Source organism: Anthonomus grandis, chromosome 2 (genome assembly GCF_022605725.1).
Source record: "Anthonomus grandis grandis chromosome 2, icAntGran1.3, whole genome shotgun sequence".
In the NCBI taxonomy this organism is placed as follows: domain Eukaryota; kingdom Metazoa; phylum Arthropoda; class Insecta; order Coleoptera; family Curculionidae; genus Anthonomus; species Anthonomus grandis.
Window position 1 is genome coordinate 10,629,260 of NC_065547.1, and position 20,008 is coordinate 10,649,267.

The following is a 20,008-nucleotide window of genomic DNA, read 5'->3' on the forward strand; positions in this document are numbered from 1 at the left end:
ATTCTGACATCCAGATACACTACAGAAAGTGGCAAACTAAGGTTAAAGAAGGGGTTTCAAGTCGAAATCCCGACAAGGGAAGAATGGTCGGCGAACCAAGTGGTTTCATTGGAAAGTAGGGGGGGGGGGATTTGCATCTACTCAAGTGGGTCATTCTGGGGTTGGCGAAAAGGGATTGCTCAGGCCTACTTGCCGAGCTCTAGCTCCCCCACCCTTACTACTACTACTACTACTTTAGTATTCATGAAGTATACAATGGCAAAGTGAAAAAAAAATGTCAATTAGAGTACTGAAATATCTTTTACAATCAATAGTTGCTGGTTTCATTGGTCCACATACATCACTTGACACCTTTAGGCATTCTCTTAGCCTTTAGCTCAGGTAGTAGGGTTTTAAAAGGCTGTCTTGACTGTTTCCCTTTCAGAAAAATTTCACAGACTTTAGAGTATGGAGGCTTTGATAAATGCCCCACTCTTTTAGGTATAGGAGATCCCCTTGCACTCTTATGAAGTTGGCGTCGATGTCTTCTTTAAAATATAAAATAAAAATTTAAGGCAAATCACGTTAATTGTCAGTTCTATATCATTCATGCTTTTGATGCTGATGGTTTTTCCCTCCAAAGACAACTCTAGAACCTCTTGCTTCAGTCTTATTCTTTACGAACAACAGATTGTGGATCAACCTTTTACACACTAACACATTTTCCAATCTTAGTTTTTCTCCCCTTTGAGTTTCCAGATGTAAAGTGCCCTTTGTGAGTGCTTGTATTGATTGACCCTTCTATGTAACCCTTGTATAGAATGACATTATGTCTTTTTGTTACTTAGATACTGCTCAAATTCACACTGTCACTAAATGATTTGTACAACCTGAGTCCACAATAAATTTTTATACGAGAACTGTTTGACAAATACCATTTAAATGGAAATTTAGCTTTATTAAATTTCTTATGAGTCACAAAAGCATCGCTTGGTTCTTGGCTTCCTTTAGTTCCACTATAAACCTTTCTTCTGCCTTTCTTCCTCTTGTAAAAGCTTTGACTTGACAAAATCCAAAGTTGTGGATAACAAGTGACGGGTAGTGATTTCAGTTTCACTGAGGGTTCCAGTTTTTTAAATCAGTGATCGATCGATGAGCCATTGTGATAGGATTTCACAAAGGTTCAAATACAAAAGGCATTCTTGTATACACCACAATGCATAATTCACTTTTTCCCACCAAATCCTTGAAAAACTTGCCTACTTTACCATCCAGACTTCCATAGTTATCAGGGCCCATAACCTGTTAAGGAGAACCAATGAAACACTTAAGTTCTACACTTTTAACGAGTTAAAGTAACTTAAATTAGTACAAATTTCAAGCTACACCACATACGCCATTTTTGATGCATGAGTCACAAGCCACACCAACACGAAGTTAGTTGCACTCAATTCTTAAGCTGACTTTACATAATAATAATTCGAATTGCTACATGTTAACACATATGTATTGTTATTGATTTAAAGGAGCTTGCCCCTTCTTTTTATTCCAAACTTGTTTGATCAATAACTTCTAATAAAAAATCTTCTTATAAATAATGAGTGTAATGGATAAATCTGAAATATACGACATAAGGTAAGTGAAACTATTATTTATAATTTATTATTTATATACTATATTATTTATATAGTTTAGATGCAGTGGAAGAAAATAGCAATCAAGCATGGCACAGTCTCCTTTATAATTTATCCAATTCAGACCTGGAAAGCCTTGAAAAAGTTTTCAAGAAAAAATTGAACAAAGACGGTCTGGAAAGTGGATTAACAAAAAACGAATTCTTAGAAGCTATAAGTGGTTCTTATGGTGCAAAATAATTCTAAATAATATCGCACATGTATATATAGTAATATTTTAGAAGGGCCTCAATATTCCTTGCAAGCAAGCCTGCTTTTTGACGAGATAAATCGAGAAACGGTAACTTGGAACGACTTGCTGGATTTCCTTATTAAAAATATGTACAATTTGCCTAAAACCCCTTTGCGTTTGGATGTGGGTGCTATAGAACACGTTGCACATGGAAAGGTACCGCATAAATTTAAAAAAAAAATAAAATTTGATCTTTTTCAAGTTGATTTTAGAACGAATCCATCGCCAAAATAGTCTTGATAGAGACCGAACAGTACTTTTGCTACGCCATTATTTTAAAACATGGACGAGTGGGCTTGTACGATGGCAATTTAAACTTTTTAACTTGTTATCATGCCATTATGACTAGGGAAGATCTTACGAGGCCTGAGGATGAACGACGAAGACGAAATAGGTATAGACAAAGCTCTCCTAAAGGTTTTGGTTGACCAATAACATGTTTTTGACTTTGAATTTTTAAGATTTTTTTATTCGGTCACTTCTGAAATAGAGCTTTCCCGAGATCACTCTTAATAAAATATTATGTTTTTTTAGGTGGATCACAGACGCCCTTTTTTGCCCCGACACTTTAATGTTTATTATAACCAATACGGCCCGGAGTCTTATGATCTACGAGGCGTCCGGATTAAATCATGTTCCTTATTGGTTGATCTTAAGCACCCCAAACATATTGGAGTGTTTGGCTTACGAGCCCTACGTAAAATTAGACAGCAATTACAGCTCTAGCACGTTGTACGCTGGAGATTGCTATGGACGAGTGCTGACTTTTACGTTTCGCCAGCCTAAAAGTTCGTTGCTGAGAAGGAAGAAAAACGATAGCATCACGTTGTTCTATTGGATGGTAAGATCAATTCAGCTGTCTGATAACAGTGTGTACAATGATAACAGCTTTTTGTTTTCATTGGATGTATTTATTAGAATATATCCACCATAATTCTTCCGCTCAAATATACTTAATTTTTTCTAAAATGCTAAATTTTCTGATACTAAAGATGCCTAACCCTGTTCTTCATATTTTTGGCGATTTCACCTTAACTGACAACTTTGTATTTTTTTTATATTCTATATGGTATGTTTATGGTTATTTTTAAGGACTTTTTAAAAGAAAAAGACTATGTGACAGTGAAAACTTACAATAAGGTGCACGAAGATTCGGTTAAAAGCATCAAATACTACAGAGACTTAAAGCTGCTGGTGACCTGTAGTAAAGACCCTAATAACTCCGTGATTCTTAAGCATATGACTGACTCAAAGGGTGGTAACAAGGTAGTTTATAAAATCCCCAGAGTGAGTAATTTAAAAAAAAAATTAAGAATTTTGAAAAAAAAAAAAAATCTTCAGGGTGTAAGTTGCTTCGCCTTAAGCCCCAAAAACAGATTGCTGATAACGGGAAGCGGTAACGGAATAATCCGGATTTGGAATATTTTCATATCGAAACCCGTTGCGCTTATTTCAGAATACGATTCTGAAGTTGTGGATATTCAGATAATCGAGGGTATGGATTTGTTCTTGAGTTGTTCGAGTAGTGCGGTAAGTTATATTCGACGCTACGGGGGCGGGTCAATAAGTCCGTGACTTTTTGGATAAAAGACAGGTTTTTATATAAAAAGATATTTTATTTTTTAACATAGTCTCCTTTAAGTTCTATACACTTAGTCCAACGTTTCTCCAATTTTCTTATCCCTTCGGAAAAATATAATTTGTCGAGGTCATCAAAATAGGCATTTGTTTGAGACATGATTTCGTCGTTGGAGTCAAATCTCTTTCCGCCGAGCCATTTCTTTAAGTTTGGAAATAGGAAATAGTCACTGGAGGCTAAATCTGGAGAACAGGGCGGATGAGGAAGTAATTCGTAACCTAATTAGATTTTTGTTATGGAAACTGCACATGTGTGGACCCTTGCATTGTCCTTGTGGAAAAGAACTTTTTTTTTGGCCAAATGTGGTCTTTTTTCTTTCAGTTCCTCATTTAATCTATCCAATAAGTTGGTATAATATTCTCCATTGATTGTTTTCCCCTTTTGAAGATAGTCAATGTGGATTATGCCGCGTGCATCCCAAAAAACGGTCGCCATGACTTTATTGGCTGACAAACCCACCTTTGCCTTCTTGGGCGCCGATTCACCCCGAGAAATCCACTGTTTTGACTGCTGTTTTGTCTCCGGCGTGTTGTGGTGGATCCACGTTTCGTCCACGGTGATGAAACGACGCAAAAATTCGTCCATATTGCGGTTGAATAACGCCAAACACTCCTGGGAAATTGTCACACGGTGGCGTTTGTGGTCGATTGTGAGCAAACGCGGCACCCATCTTGCGGAGAGCTTTCTCATACCCAAATGATCATTCAAAATTGAAACTACTGAACCATGTGAGATGCCTTTGGCTTCCACAATCTCTCTCATTTTCAATCTCCGATCGGCTAAAACCATATCGTGAATTTTTTCGATTGTTTTTGATGTAGAGACTTTGACTGGGCGTCCAGAACCTTCGGCATCTTCTGTGCTTGTACGGCCACATCGAAATTCAGTAAACCACTTTTTTACCATGGAAATGGATGGTGCAGAGTCCCCATAATATTTATCAAGCTTAGCCTTGGTTTGGGTGATGGTTTTTTTCCGTAAAAAATAATGCTTAATGAGCACACGAAATTCACTTTTTTCCATTTTCTTCTCAAAGCGAGTGGTAGTCTGCTATCAACAGCTGTCAAACACAAACTAAATGACGCAGCTTGTTCAAATTTTGACAGGCGTCTACTGACAGTTCTCTGTTGACAGGAGCAGAGTTGCCATTTCCATTTAAGGGCGGGAAATTCAAAAAGTCACGGACTTATTGACCCGCCCTCGTATTTTAGATTAAGGGGGTGCTGCAGATTTTTATGGTAATATGTGAACAAAATATTTTCAGATTTCCTAGGATAAACTTCGTAATTAACGGGATCAATTGGATGATTGAAGTAATAAGAAAATTTTATGCGAAAAAAATAGAATAGAAAAAAACATAAATTTTCATAAGAAGCTGAGCATCTATCCAAGTTTTTTTTCAGAAAACTTGAAGATTTGAAAATTTTATAAAAAAATGCGTAAATGTAATTTGATATTTTTAATTTTTTTTGATGTTTCCTTCGGTAGTAGAAAAAATTTTGTATGTTACACGTGTGTCAAATCCCCTTTTTTTATTCATGGGAATTGACAAGTTTCCCATTTATCAAGAAAGGCTTATTTTACACGCTTGTTACATAAATAGCTATTAAAAACAAAAAAAAAAGTTTTTTTTTACATTACTCTCAACTTTCCAAAAAGTTAAAATTTCTCCCCAAAAAAAAACGTTAAAAATTTCCCAAAATGCGCAGTGTAGTTAAAAACCGACAATATTTAATCAACAAAATTCGTATTATTTATTTCTCTTTCAAACAATTAATATATATCGCTTGTAGATATTCAAATTATGGGACCTTAAAGACCACACTTGTCTTCAAACGTTAAAGCTAAAATTCCCATCGTTTCGGGTCCAAGGGAAACTGATTGAATGGGGGAACGGTTGCATTTTTCCGGGTCCCAGGCGAAAACAACCGGAAGAATCCGGTTGCGATGGACCTGGAAAAACCTGCTTTGGCATCAGCGATATTAACGAAATGGTGCCAGAGCTTAATTCATCCAAGATAAGGTTTGTACGCTTCCTTCCATTTAATGTTTTCTTTCTTTGACTCGTTGACTCTCCCTGTACATTATTCCTGGTTATAGAAAAGAGTTTTGTATTACTTTTTAGAGACTCATTCAACGTTTGGCAACGTTCCTGCATACTGGTAACTTGTTGCAACTATGTGGCAAAATTAACAACATCCTTCAATGAAGCCTCACTGGAGCTGACCTTTTCCACCCCTATTTTACCTCCTCCTCCTTTACAAAACAGCGTATTGATCCCGATCAGCTGGAGGCTACAAGGTGACGCCTTGGATCAAAAAGAGTGAGTCTTATCTAAGATATTATCGCAGCACTTACCTTAATTAAGAATCAAAGTAGCATATTTATGCATTGATTTGGAACAAAAATAATTAACCATTTTTGCCCTGCTGGATTAATCGTTTTGTTGCAGTTTAAGGGAAGAAATGCCGGAGTTGAACATTGAAAAGCAACTTGAAGAGTTGAACTTTATTTTGAACAAGGAGATTTTAGAGGGGAACGGCGCCAGGAGCGATATTAATTACAAAATAGCTATTTTGGAATCAAAAAAGGAAAAAGTACAAATTTTTCCATCTTCTGACTCTAATATAAATGTATATCAATTTTAGATGCGCTCGAAAGTTGCTTTGGGGTCGCCATATTTGGCCCTGGACCTACACGATATTCCAGAGTTGCAACTCTCGCCCGACCTCAAACTCCATAACAAAAAAAAAGCGGAAAAATTCCGCAGTAAAATCGAGAAAATGCTTCAAAATGCCACCTATAAGGACGCAGTGTTTTCTTCTCCAGAACCTTCATCTAGTAGATCCAGGTCCAGCAAGAGTAGCATTATTGATTTGCCTTTTTAATGAAATCATTCGACAATGAAAACCTCGTTTAATTGATTTATTTAAATTCCTAACGTTATACACTTAATTACAACAAAAAGTACTATGATGGTACAAATCAGAAACATCACCCTATCAAGGGCAATCAAAAACATAATCCAAAAAGCGGAATTATTCCTGGAAACTTCCTCATTCCAGTCGTCGCCTTTTTGTTCAGGACTGGGAGTTGCGCGTTCCTCCCCTGGAGCCAAATTGGCGAACGACAGTGACACGCCCAAACCGCCATAATCTTCTGGCATCTAAAATGGATTATCTATTATACAGGGTGTTACAAAATTAGGTGCAAATATTTTAAGAGCGTATTGTTTGACTCAAAACGAGACTTTTTTTCCCTATAAGCATGTATCGTAAAATGCCTTCCTCAGAGCTACAGGACGCGCAAATTACTTGAAGAAAATTTATTAACGATAATTTAGAATCGTGACTATAGTTATGCATGAAATCTTCCGAAAATGTGCACGTCCCAATTTTTTTGAGTGTTCTTGAAATATCCCGTTTCAAAAATAGTGTAAACCGAATTTTAGGAAATGATTCAGGAGTGCTTACCTATGCTGTCACGGACCATTTTGTTTTTTATAGTTAGATAGTTTCATCGGGTTTATTAATGCTTCTCTTTAATTTACCAGCGATTTCGTGATTGACTTGCAAATGTTCACGAAATTTCACGCAAAACTGTTGTCACGGTTCCAAATAATTGATTTTCTTCAAGAAACTGTAGCTCTGAGGTGGGGCCTAACTCTTAAATCCATTTTCAGGAACTCCACTCTATTGATGCAAAAAATTATGAAAATATGTCAATTGAATCCCAAGTTATGCCCAAAAATTTGCGCTAATGAATAAAAATCTTGATATTTCAAAATGCGTTTTATAAACTTCAAATTCGGTGGTTCTTGGACTCTGGTGGACAAAACTGTCTCTAACTCAAAAAGTTTTTGAGGTACAAAAAATGCTCTTATACGAAAGTGTAGGGTAAAAAAACACTTTCTTTTGCTAAAGCTTTTTTAAAAATGTTCTTTTTATTTCGTATAAACTTTTCGAAAATAGTAAGAGTTTTGTAAAAAAAATTGGGGCAAAAAATTACTTTAGCAAAAACTACCGTAACTACCCAAAGTTTCATCCGAAAGTCACGTTTTTTTCCTCAAATCCATCCTCAGAAGCTTCACTATATTGATGCAAAAAATTATAAAAATGTTAATTAGATCCTAAGTTATATTCAATATTTATAAAAATCTTGATACTTCAATATGCCTTTCAAAAAATTTATTGGTTCTTGTGGATAATAAACTAGGGTTGACCTAGCCCAAAAGGTTTTTGAGATACAAAAAAAGTTCTTATATGAAATTGTTGGGTAAAAAATGCACTTTCGACGGCCGAAGCTTTTTAAAGAATATTTTAGTTATTTCATGAAAAATTTCTGAAAAATAGTAAAAATTTGTTAAGAATAATAACAAAAAATTAGCCTTGTAGAAACGATCCTAACTAGCCACATTTTTAACCGAGAGTCACGTTTTTTGCTTTAAATCTATCCTTGGGAACTCCACTATCTTAATGGAAAAAATTGTAAAAATATTTCAATTGCATCCTAAGTCAATACCTAAAAATGTAATGCTAACGAATAAAAATCTTGATATTGCAGTACGCAATATTTCAAAAACAAGACAAAATTGTCTCTAACTCTGAAATGTTTTTAAATTTGCCTTCTTATTGGCACAAATTGTATTCTGGTTTCAACATCCTGTTTTGTAAATGATTTTTGAATTAGATTTGCAATTCATTAAGCAATCTAAATAACCAGAATCATCTCTGTCTTTGTCTTCTAAAGTACATTTCTTTTTTCAAACTGTACATTTTAAAGGTTTTTCTTCATCTTTGGATTTATCAATACAACTCGTTTTTTTTATGGGCAGTAGATGAATTACTCTAATCAAGTTCATATTTCCTTAAAGGAACTCTTCTACATTCTTCAGTGGCTTTAGCACAATTATCTTTTTTACTGATAGATTCAATACAAGATCCACCTTTCCGAACTTTAGCAGAAGAAAATCTTTAGCTAAATTTGCTTTTCTTTTAAGGATAAGCTGATTGGTCAAAGGTATTAATGAATTTTTCAGACTTGCTTATCCAATCAATTTGTATAGATCCACATGGTAACTTTAGTTCCTTCCATAGTCTGATGATGGAAAAACACTTGCTGATATGCACGACTCCTAACATTGGAATTGGCATTTTATTTTTGCGTCATATTGTCACCACTTCCTTACTTAATAGTATTTTTAATCTTAGCTTGGTCAACGCAACAAAAAATTTCTTTATTCAGAATTTTCAAGTACTTGCATTGATCAGGATAGAAGAAGAAGATAAATTGTACTGACCTTTCATAAGATAAATTCAAAAGAGCTGTGTGAAGTCATGTGAAGAAAAGCCTTCAAAATGTGATTGTACAGTTTAAAAAAATAAATGTTCTGCAGAAGACGAATACAGACATGCTTTTGTACATTTAGATTGTTTAAGAATATGAAAACGCAATTCAAAGATATCATCTTCCAATTTATAACGAATAAGAATCTTGATATAACAATAATCATTATCATCAATAGCCGTTTTGAGTCCACTACTAGACATAGGCCTCCCTTAAATCATTCCATTGCTTATATTCTTCAGCACTTTGCATCCAGTTGTCGAACCATCTCATAGGAATTCAATATGCCACATATCTAGGTCTCCATACAAGGTTTTTGTTTATCTATCCTCCATGTCCATCTCTAGTAACATGGCTCACCTAGTTATATTTCAATGTTGTAATCCGCTCAACTACGTCCATAATACCAATTCTTTCCAATTTCTACTTATATGATTTAGATCATTGTCTCTGCTACTTAAATTTTATTTTATTACCCTCCTGGTAAGTGCTTCTGCTCCATATGTTACAGCCGGGAGCATACACTGATCAAAGACCTTCCTCTTCAGACACATGGGAATATCTGATTTTTATCCTTCAGTTTTTCGTAATCTGTCCATGTCAGTATTATTCTCCTGTTTAATTCTGCGGTCTGGCTGTCTCTTCCCAATGTCAAGGTACAAATATTTATAGCCATACACTTGTTCTTTTCTAAAGCAACGGAAAAGTAAATTTTTAGGCGAACTCATGATCTACCTGATCTGCAATAAGAACTATGTCACCTGCAAATCCTAATTCTTCAGATACTCCTCATTTATGTATTTCCATTTATGTTTTTAACATCCAACTGTTGTTCTTCGTGGCAGATATTATTATTCGGCAGCAGTATTTCCTTGCCTGATAACTTTCTCCAAAGTGAATTGACTTGACTTGATTGAAGTGACAAAGTGACTGCTGCTGTCGCATTTCTATGATCGATGCTGCACTCTGTAAGCGCCCTCAACTTGGAGGACTGAGTCAAAGGCCTTCTCGAACTCTACAAGCATCAGTATTAATGGCTTGTGGCATTCTATAGCTTTCTCTATCAGGGAATTTATTACTTGTAGGTAATGATCATTCGATCCAAAACTATTTTTAAATCCAGGTTCCAGTGGGTGGTGAAAATCTAGATTGGATCTCAGTCTATTAATAATTATTTTCATGAAGAGATTATAGGTTATAACAAGCTGATCGGTCGGTAGTTTGCATGTCTGTTCTGCCTCCCTTTTTATGCAATATATTCATTAAGATACACAAAATAAAATTCCAATCCTAATGATTTTAAGAATGGTGCATTTCGTTGAAGTACTTCATTATCATATCAAACTCAATGCTTTGATGATAACAACGATTTAGGATGATTAGTTACCTTTTCGAAATGCGTCACTCTTATAATTAGAATTGAAGTTTTCTTTTGTGGAGAAAGGAAAGAAAATATCTTCCGTATTTTTAGGCTTTTATTTTATTCTATGGTATTGTTTATTTCTTTAGTGTTAATGACCTTTGAGATGTCTTTGATTAATCTTCTTAGCTCTATCAGGTCCGTTCTGTGCTTTTTTTCATTTCCTGTCTTCTTTGTATTATAGAGGTTTCTTGTGTCGTCAGTAAGTTTATCATTTTTCCTTGTTTCCAATTTGAATTTGCATGATATTACCATATCAAACCTTTATCTAATGTAATACCAAAAAAATTTACAGACTTCTCCAAAGACTTTTGTTGAATATCAGCATTACGAACAGATGACTATCGTATGTGCAGACATCTGAAATTTTCGGTAGTATCATCAGCATACAAGTAAATAAAAGTATACGCAGCCCCAAGAATTAATTTCTGATCCAAACAGAGGAGCAAGTAGAATTCTACAATTCTACAGGGGAACTAAAAGTTCTTCATTGACATCTTTAGAGGTAGTGGCAGAGGTACTTACTTTACTTTACTTCTTAAAACTTTAACTAAATGTCGCGCTTTTACCCTTAAATCTATCCTCAAGAACTCATCTATATTTATGCAAAAAATTGTAACAATATTGCAGTTTCAAAGACTTCAAACTCGTTAAATCTTAGACCCTTCTGGATAAAACTATCTCTAACTAAGAAAGTTTTTGAGGTACACGAAATCTTCTTATATGAAATTGTTGGGTAAGAAATGCACTTTCTTCGGTTAAAGTTCTTTTAAGAATATTCTTTTTCTTTTCTGAAAAATTCTGAAAAATAGTAACATTTTAGTGAGAAAAGTAGCATAAAAAATTACTTTAGCAAAAACTGCTCTACCGACTCAAATCTTAACTGAGAGTCACGTTTTTACCCTCAAATCCATCCTCGTTTATATTAATGCAAAAATAAATTTGAAAATATTTCAATTGGATGCCAAGTTGTCTAAAAATATCCGCTAACGAAAAAAACTTGATATTGTGATATGCGTTTCAACCCTGAAACCTGATGCAAAATTGTCTCTAACTCAAAAACTTCTCCTTAAGTCAATGGGTAACAACCACTCCTTCCACACATTCTAAAAACATTCCCTCGACATTCAAAATATTGATAGATAATTGATCTCATATATCTTACTGATATGGCTGGTAAGCATAAAACTCTCCTAATAACTTTGGAGGTCACTATAAAGCAAATGACCCTGTGCAGTGGTCTCACTTGTTGCTGCCTGGATAAGTTAATTATTACCACCGCCATAGTTAATGATAAAATGGTCCCTAGGAGGCAGCAGCTGTAAATGATCACTAAAAACAAACTGAATGTTCCTTGGATTAATTATTGCTTCCTTAGTTACCTAATATGGGGACATCACCGGATCCAGGTGGAAGGAAATGAGCCAGAGATAGTAACATGATGATTTCCATAACTAACTGGGCGCCACCTAGTGAGAGCTTCATAGGTTTGTTGGGGGGGATCCAAAATGATAGCAGCAAACATATGGCAATTACTATAATAAGATGATGATCATTATGTCAGATTATTGTGCAATCTGGACTCACCAATAAAGGGGAGGAAGAACACTATATTATAAATAACCGAGGATCGTTGGATTTCGAAAAACAACTCAAACGCCCTTAAAAGTTCATCGGAATCGTTGTTATCAAAATGGTAAACGGCAGCATCCAAGATAACCCATTGGGAATCATCGTGTTGGTGCTAAAAATAAGAAGTTTTCCCGAATTTAGAATCTACAGTGTAGACTATTCCTACTTACCAAGCTGCTGCCATTATCCATCCATTGTAAGGAAACATTTTGTAGTTCAGGTGCTAGAGTAAAGACGACGAAGCAACGATGGATATCTCGAGGCCAGTGAATTATTTGGGAGTTTAAACATGGTTCCTGCACGTGTATCGAGGGTTGCCAGGTAATGTTACCTGTATGAGTCACTTCGAGTAGTGAGTCTTGAAAAAGGATTTGGGTTACACTAGAAAATCAAAACAGATTTGTCTGAAAATTGGTTCTTTAGGCAAACATCGCTGAAAATGAGCTTATTTCTAAGAAAGTTATGCCATCTTTTGAAAGGGGTTTGTAGTTACTGAATTGGAATGTTAGTATCATATTAGTTCGTCAAAAATAGCTGAATTATACCTATTACAATGTCGATATGAAAATTTGAATTCTTAGGAAATTTTTGTTATTCTTATTCAAAATTTTGACATGACGATTATTTTAGATGTTTTAATTTAACGGAGTCAAGCTTATCAAAAGCTGCGAATGACATTAAGAGTGAATATATATTTCGTATAATACGATAATTAAAATAATTAGTGGGTTCTTGCAACAAATTGAATCAACATTAAAGAAAATATTTTAATTTATTTACGGTCACTGTTGAATACGTCTATGATCATAAAAGAGTGACTAAATTAGAGATTTGCAGTAAATTTTAGCCATTTTTACAATTTTATTATATTTTAAAAACTGGTAAGGTACAAACTAACGTAAACGATTAAAATACAATATTAATGCTAAAGAGCTTTATTATACAAGTATATTGTATAAGGAATGTTTAAACAAAAAATAAATGGTTCAATATTAGAGTCTTACAGCCAAATGCACGCAAAATAAAAGATTGTATTAAAATAAATGCTATGTCTCCCTATTTTTTTTAGGCTGTAAAGCAATTTTAATAGGTATCTTACGGTTTATTCTGTATTTATATTAAATTAAAGAGTTGTAGATGTTTTATAATAAGAAAATCTCATCCATTTTTCACGAAGAGACCGACGTATACAACAGACGAAAAACAATGAAAAACACAAAGTCACGGTCTCACAACATTTACTTAAAGCTACACGTGTTTCGCTCTATTCAGAGCATCATCAGGCCTTAAAAAGCCACTACAAAAACAAAACACTAACGTTGGCAAAAACGTTTTGTTTTTGTAGTGGCTTTTTAAGGCCTGATGATGCTCTGAATAGAGCGAAACACGTGTAGCTTTAAGTAAATGTTGTGAGACCGTGACTTTGTGTTTTTCATTGTTTTTAAACTGTTTTATTTAAAAAGTGCTGTAAATCTGTAATTAATTTTAACGAAAAGTAATATTTAATAGAGACTTTAAACACCAGAATAATTTTTAACCTTTCAGTGGTCGCGCGCGGACTCTCGCTTCATTTTAAAATGTTTTTGGTTATTGACTAAAAGTTACTGCGCACCTCGGGCTGCGGTTCTCAGTACCTAATGAAATAGCATTTTTAGTGTCACATAACACATAAGAATTATGTGTGTATTATGTGCGTACATTCTTATGGGTTATGTGATTAGTGTACCGCTAAACTCGGGAGCGTTCAGTCGTAGTGCGTTAGAGAGATATTTATATTTGCAGAGTATCAGTCCGCAGCGACTAGCGGCGTGTCGAAAATCGTTTTTAGTAAATAATTATTTTATTGCTAAAAGGTATCTAAATATTGCCTATTTTCGATCTATTTACTAATAGTTTACTTTTGTTTAACCTTTAAAATGGCTTTGTATGAAAAGGAGCAAAACAGACTAGAAAAATTAATGCAGGAATGTTTGGAAAATGACTTTGAAGAAGAATTGCCTCTGGATGAATCTGATGATGAAGAAGAACGCGTAGTCGAAACAGAGGTTTATGATCCTGATAGTGAACAGGATATTTCGGATACTGAAATTGAAGTAAATTACTACAATGAATTTTTATAGGCAAAGACAAGACCACAAAGTGGCGAAAGCATTATCCAAAAACCGGCCGAAAATTTGGTTACGCATTTGCCTGGTCCCAAAGGAGATTTAAAAAATCAAAAATCTCCAATAAAAATATGGAAGCACTTTTTTTCTGAAGAGATAGTGAATACCATTGTCCAGTATACAAATCAGCATATTGAATCCGTCCGTGGCAATTATTCACGCGAAAGAGATGCTAAACCCACAGATTCTGTTGAATTGCTTGCTTTGATAGGTCTCGTTTATTTAGGTGGATTGTTAAAAAGCAGTCATTTAAATGCTGAAGATTTGTGGAAAATCGATGGCACTGGTATTGAAATTTTTAGGCTTACAATGTCCTTACAAAGATTTCGCTTTTTATTAAGACATTTACGTTTTGACGATATGGAGAGACGTGAAACTCGTAGAGCCATAGACAAGTTGGAGCCAATAAGTGCTGTTTTTGATAACTTCGTGCAAGAATGTAAATCTGGATTTACTCCATTTCACTATGTTACTGTGGATGAAAAACTAGAAGCCTTTCGCGGTCGGTGCAGTTTTCTCCAATACATACCAAGCAAACCGAATAAATATGGACTAAAAGTGTTCGCTATGTGTGACTCAAAGGTGTTTTATACATGTAGTATAGAAGTGTATGTGGGTAAACAACCTGAAGGCCCTTTTCAAGCTAGCAATTCTCCAGATGCTGTTGTACAAAGATTGTGTGAACCAATTAGAGGTACTGGTAGGAATGTAACAACTGATACAGCCTTATAGAGAATTTAAAGCAAAATTTTAGAGTAACTTTAATAGGAACAGTAAGAAAAAATAAAAGAGAACTTTTGATCGAATTTTTACAACCCATAAATCGTCGAGAAAAATCATCAATATTTGGATTTAATGAAACCTGTACACTTGTATCCTATATACCCAAGAGGAGTAAAAATGTTTTGTTAATGTCCAGTTTACACAAGGATGATGCTTTGGATTCTGAAAATGGAAAACCGGAGATCATTACAATGTACAATCAAACTAAAGGAGGGGTCGATACGGTGGATAAGTTATCTTCAGTTTATAATTGTGCCCGTGCTACTCGAAGATGGCCAATGGTCATATTTTATAGTATGTTAAATGTTGCCGGAATAAATTCATTAGTTGTGTACAAAGCTAATGATCCAGATGCAAAAATAAAGCGTAAAGAATTTTTACGTTAACCTTCATTCAAGCTTATTAAAGCTCAACTTAAAGCTCGTGTAGAGATTCCAAGTATATCAAAAGTTACCAAACTTAGAATCCACGAGATCCTTGGAACAGAGACTTCAGAAAATCCAGTTGAAAATGTACCAAATCGATGCGGACGTTGTGTTTTATGCGACAGAAAAAAAATACCCGATATTTTTGCAAAAAATGCAATGCAGCTGTATGCTTAGAGCATGCTATCACCACATGTCCAGATTGCTTTGAAACAGCTCAGTGGGAAATTGTACCTTTTAGTTTTAGGTTTTTTTAATCTCGTTTATTTTTTTTCTCTTGTATAATTACTCGCCAATTATGTTAAAATAAAAAACAAACAGTTGAAATAAATGTTACTAACGTTAAAATGTATTTTTTATTCAAACCAAAAATATTTTTAGTTTTTATTTTAAAAGAAATGATCTTTTTAGCTACAAGTGGTTGTTGAGGACTGAGTCCGCAGCGACCACTATTTTTTTGAAAATCGGTAGCGCCGAAACCTAAAAGGTTAAGTCTTAATTCAAGACTTAAAAATTAGCAATAGCCATTAGCAATATCCCTGCCATTCGCAGGGATATTGCCGACGAATAAAAGAGCCGTACAACCAAATAAGTTTGTCTATTAACGTTAACGTTAACTTTAGCATTTAAAGAAAACTAATTCAAATTAAAATATCAAATTCTTCTTCCTTTTTTCTATTCCTAACGTTAATCCCGTTAATATTCTCCAAATTCAAACGCAATTTTTATATAAAAAAATTTCTTCTTTTTTTTTCTTCTTTCTCTTCTTCGAAGTTTTTTATATAAAGATTTGTTTTTCCAAAAACATTAAGCCGAGGTATAATGGACAATTGTTTAATGGATACGTTAATTTAACGTAATTTGTAAGGAACAAATTATGAATAAAACCAATATAAGAAACGTCTTATTTTAAAAAATGCTATAAATCTTAAATTAATGTTAACGAGAACTGATTTTTAATAAACACTTTAAGCATCATAATAATTTTCAAGTCTTGAATTAGAGAGATATTTCCGATATTTAATATTATAGACAAATTAAAGAGCCGAAAAACCTATTAAGTTTGTCTTCTAACATTACCGTTAATTTTAGCATTTAAAAGAGTCTAGATTAAAATATCAAATTCTTCTTTTTTTCTTGTTTTATTCAAAACGTTAATCATGTTAATTTTTCTCAAAGTCAAACCCAATTTTTTTAAGGTTACTTTGTTAAATCCATAACTTTGAGAGGTTTATGTAAGCTATCCTTTTCTTTTTCTTCTTCTCCTTTTTTTTTCCTTTTCTTCTTTGATATTTTTTATATCAAAAGTCTTTTTGTTTTAAACAATAAGGCAAGTCCTAATCGAAAATTATTTAATGAACTGTCAATTCCATTAAATTCCAATGAACTCCAATCCAGATTAAAATGTCAAATTTTTAGAGTAGAGGTGTTTTTCTATCTTCCCTTTTTAATTTCTAACGTGAATGCCGTTAATTTGCATAAAAACAATTTTGTTAAGGTAACTACAGCTCACCCTCGCTTAATGAACGTTATCACGTTGTTAAATCCAGAACATTAAGAAGTTTACTGAAGCTATCTTTTTCTTCTTTATCTCTTTCTTCTTCTTTTTTAAAGTATTTTTCTCCATATATATGCTTGAGAAAGACAAGAAAAAGCAGCTTTAGCAAGTGTTTATCTGAAAATCTTCTTCTTAATTATATTGTCCTTTAGGCCCTCTTCTTTAACTTGTTTCTGTATTTTCATCTTTCTTCATATTATGGCTAATATTTCTTTGCCATAACTTTATATTCTTCTATTTCAGTCAGACGTGGTTTAAAGATTTTCGACTTTTACTCCATCTCTTTTTATTTAATATTTATGTTAGGAAAGGAAATCCAATAGCGTTGCCTCTTTTCAGGCCAAAGTACTACTAGTATTCGATCTGCTTAGAGCTCTTTCTTTTTTTCCATCACTTCTCCTTCTTCTTCTGATTGATAGTCCTAAGTGCCTTATTAGAAATTATTAATTTCCTATAACAACATAATTAAAATAATCAATGAGCTTTTGCAACAAATTTAATTAACATTAAGGTTAATATTTTAATTTATTTACGGTGACTGTTGAATACCCCTATGATCATATATAGGGTAACTAAATTAGAGACTTACAGCAACCATTTCTACAATTTAAATATGTTTAATATATGGATAAGATACAAACTAACGTCAACTATTAAAATACACTATCAATGCTATAAAGCTCTAATATATAAGGAATATTTACATAAATAATAAATGGTTTAATATTAGAGTCTTACAGCTAAATGCAGAATAAAAGATTTTTGTTAAATAAATGCTATAAGTATCTCTGTTTTTCTCATAGGCTGGAAAGCAAATAGTGATTTAACGCATTATTCGGAATTAGAGATATATTGCTGATATTTAATAGCATTCAAGTAAAGTACAAATTAAAGAACTATCTAATCAATTAAGTTTATCTTTTAACGTTTACGTTAACTTTGTTCTTTAAAAGAGACTGATTAAAATGTCAAATTTCTACATTATAGGTGTTTTTTCTATCTTCCTCAAAATCAAACGCAATTTTTTTAAGGTAACTTCAGCTGACCCTCGTTATCACGTTGTTAAATTCAGAGCTTTGGGAGGTTTATGTAAACAATCCTCTTTGTCTTCTTCTTATTTTTCTTCTTCTTTCTTTTTGATATTTTTTATATAAAAATTGATGATTGATGATAATCAATGTGGACATGGCCATAATCTTAGGCGTTTTACGTTAAGGGTGTCAAACTTAAATGTCTATTATAACACTGAGATTTAATGGTCATTTTTTATTTCCTATAATAACATAATTAAAGTAATTAGTGAGCTCTTGCAGCAAATTTTAACCATTTCTACAATTTAAATATATTTCATATAACGATAAGGGACAACTGACGTCACTATTTAAATACAGTATTAATGCGAAGGAACTCTAATGTATAAGGAATATTTAAATAAACAATTAATGGTTCAGTATTAGAGTCTTAAAACCAAATTAAAAATTAAAGGTTTCATTAAAATAACTGCTAACTCTCTATTGTTTTTTTAAACTGGCAAGCAGTTTTAATAGGGATCTAACGCTTTATTCGGTATTTATAATAATTTAAGAAGTTGTAAATGAATTTTTTTTTTCTTTTGGTTCTGAAATTTGTTTAATGGATACATTAATTAAATGTAACTTTTAACAAACACATTATGAATAAAAGCAATATTAAAGAGTTATAGCATTACACGAAATAAACTGTTTTATTTTAAAAAAAATGCTGTAAATTTTCAATTAAATTTAACGAGAAGTAATTTCTAATATACACTTTAAGCACCATAATAATTTTCAACTCTTTAATTAGAGAGATATTGCCGATATTTAATATTTTTTAAGTAACGGAGAAATCAAAGCCATATAACCAATTAAGTTTGTGTTTTAACATTAACGTTAACTCTGACACTTACAAAAGACTAATCCTAATTAAAATATCAAATTCTTCTTTTTCTCTTTTTTATTCCTAACGTTAGTCCCGTTAATTTTCCCCAAAATCAAATGCAATTTTTTTAAGGTTATGTTGTTAAATCTAGACCTTTGAGAGGTTTAACTATCCTCTCCTTCTTCTTCTTTTATATAAAAAATATTTTTTTCCAAAAATATTAAGGTAAGGTATAATCGAAATTTTTTAATGAATACGTTGATTTAACGTAACTTGTAAACAATACATTAACAATAAAACCAATATTAAAGACTTATGGCAGTAAATCAATTAAACTGTTTTATTTGTATAAATGGTCCCTAATTAATTTGTCTCTTAACTGTAATTTTAATAGAGACTTTAAGCACCACAATAATTTTCCAGCCTTAAATTAGATAAATATTGTCGATATTTAATATCATTCAATTGTTATTTACTTTTAGGCCTGATGATGCTCCGATAGGAGCGAAACATGTGTAGCTTTTTAAGAAATTATATATACATATGTTTAATGAGACCCTGACTTGGAGTTCTTTACTTGTTTTGTTTTGTTTTTTTTTTGTGTGGTCTCATGGAGAAAGATTGGATAATGTGTTTGAATTTTAACGTTAACGTTAACTTTGACATTTAAAGAAGTCTTATCCAGTCTTATCTTCTCATTTTTTATTTCTAAGGTCAATGCCGTTAATATTCACCAAAATTAAACACAATTTTTTTAAGATAACTACAGCTCACCCTCGCTTAATGAACGTTATCACGTTGTTAAACCCAGGTGTTTAGAAGCTTTATGAAAACTATCTTCGTTTTCTTCTTCTTCTTCTTTCAAGTATTTTCCACCTACCTTCAAAGAAGCCTAACCTAAAAAGTATCTTCAGCAAGTGTTCGTCTAAATAGTCCTCTTCTTCATTTTATTGTGGTTCAGGCTCTCTTTCTTCAATTTCTTTCTTTATCTTCGTCTATTAATATGTCTTTTCCATAATCTTCTACTTCAGTCAGACGTGATTTAAAGATTTGCGTCTTTCACTCCATCTCTTTTAATTTAATATTTATGTTAGAGAAGGAAATCGAATAGCGTTGCCTCTTTTCAGGCCAAAGTACTACTAGTATTTGATCTCTTAATAGCGCTATCTTTTTTTCTTACACTTCTACACCTTCTTCTGATTTATGGCCTTAAGTGCCTCCGTCTTTTTCTTTTTC

General features: G+C 33.1%; 2 protein-coding genes across 2 annotated transcripts in view; one reads left to right on the forward strand and one right to left on the reverse strand.

The window, feature by feature from the left end:
- Positions 1-1,476: 1,476 nt before the first annotated feature.
- LOC126750074 (WD repeat-containing protein on Y chromosome-like) lies at positions 1,477-6,432 on the forward strand. Its single transcript, XM_050459574.1, has 11 exons — positions 1,477-1,614; positions 1,670-1,842; positions 1,895-2,061; positions 2,118-2,299; positions 2,440-2,746; positions 2,998-3,192; positions 3,247-3,435; positions 5,338-5,567; positions 5,670-5,867; positions 5,997-6,141; positions 6,193-6,432. The coding sequence occupies exons 1-11, from the start codon at positions 1,577-1,579 to the stop codon at positions 6,430-6,432; spliced, it is 2,064 nt and encodes a 687-aa protein (XP_050315531.1). The 5' UTR covers positions 1,477-1,576.
- A 23-nt stretch (positions 6,433-6,455) lies between these two features.
- LOC126750462 (neuronal acetylcholine receptor subunit beta-3-like) overlaps positions 6,456-20,008 on the reverse strand; it is a 35,287-nt gene continuing 21,734 nt past the window's right edge. The window contains exons 8-12 of the mRNA XM_050460087.1: positions 12,113-12,323; positions 11,898-12,054; positions 11,693-11,845; positions 11,476-11,642; positions 6,456-6,710 (exon numbers count right to left, since the gene is read on the reverse strand). Of these exons, the coding sequence (XP_050316044.1) occupies positions 6,474-6,710; positions 11,476-11,642; positions 11,693-11,845; positions 11,898-12,054; positions 12,113-12,323 (925 nt within the window). The 3' untranslated portion in view covers positions 6,456-6,473. The remainder of the gene's footprint in view (positions 6,711-11,475; positions 11,643-11,692; positions 11,846-11,897; positions 12,055-12,112; positions 12,324-20,008) is intronic.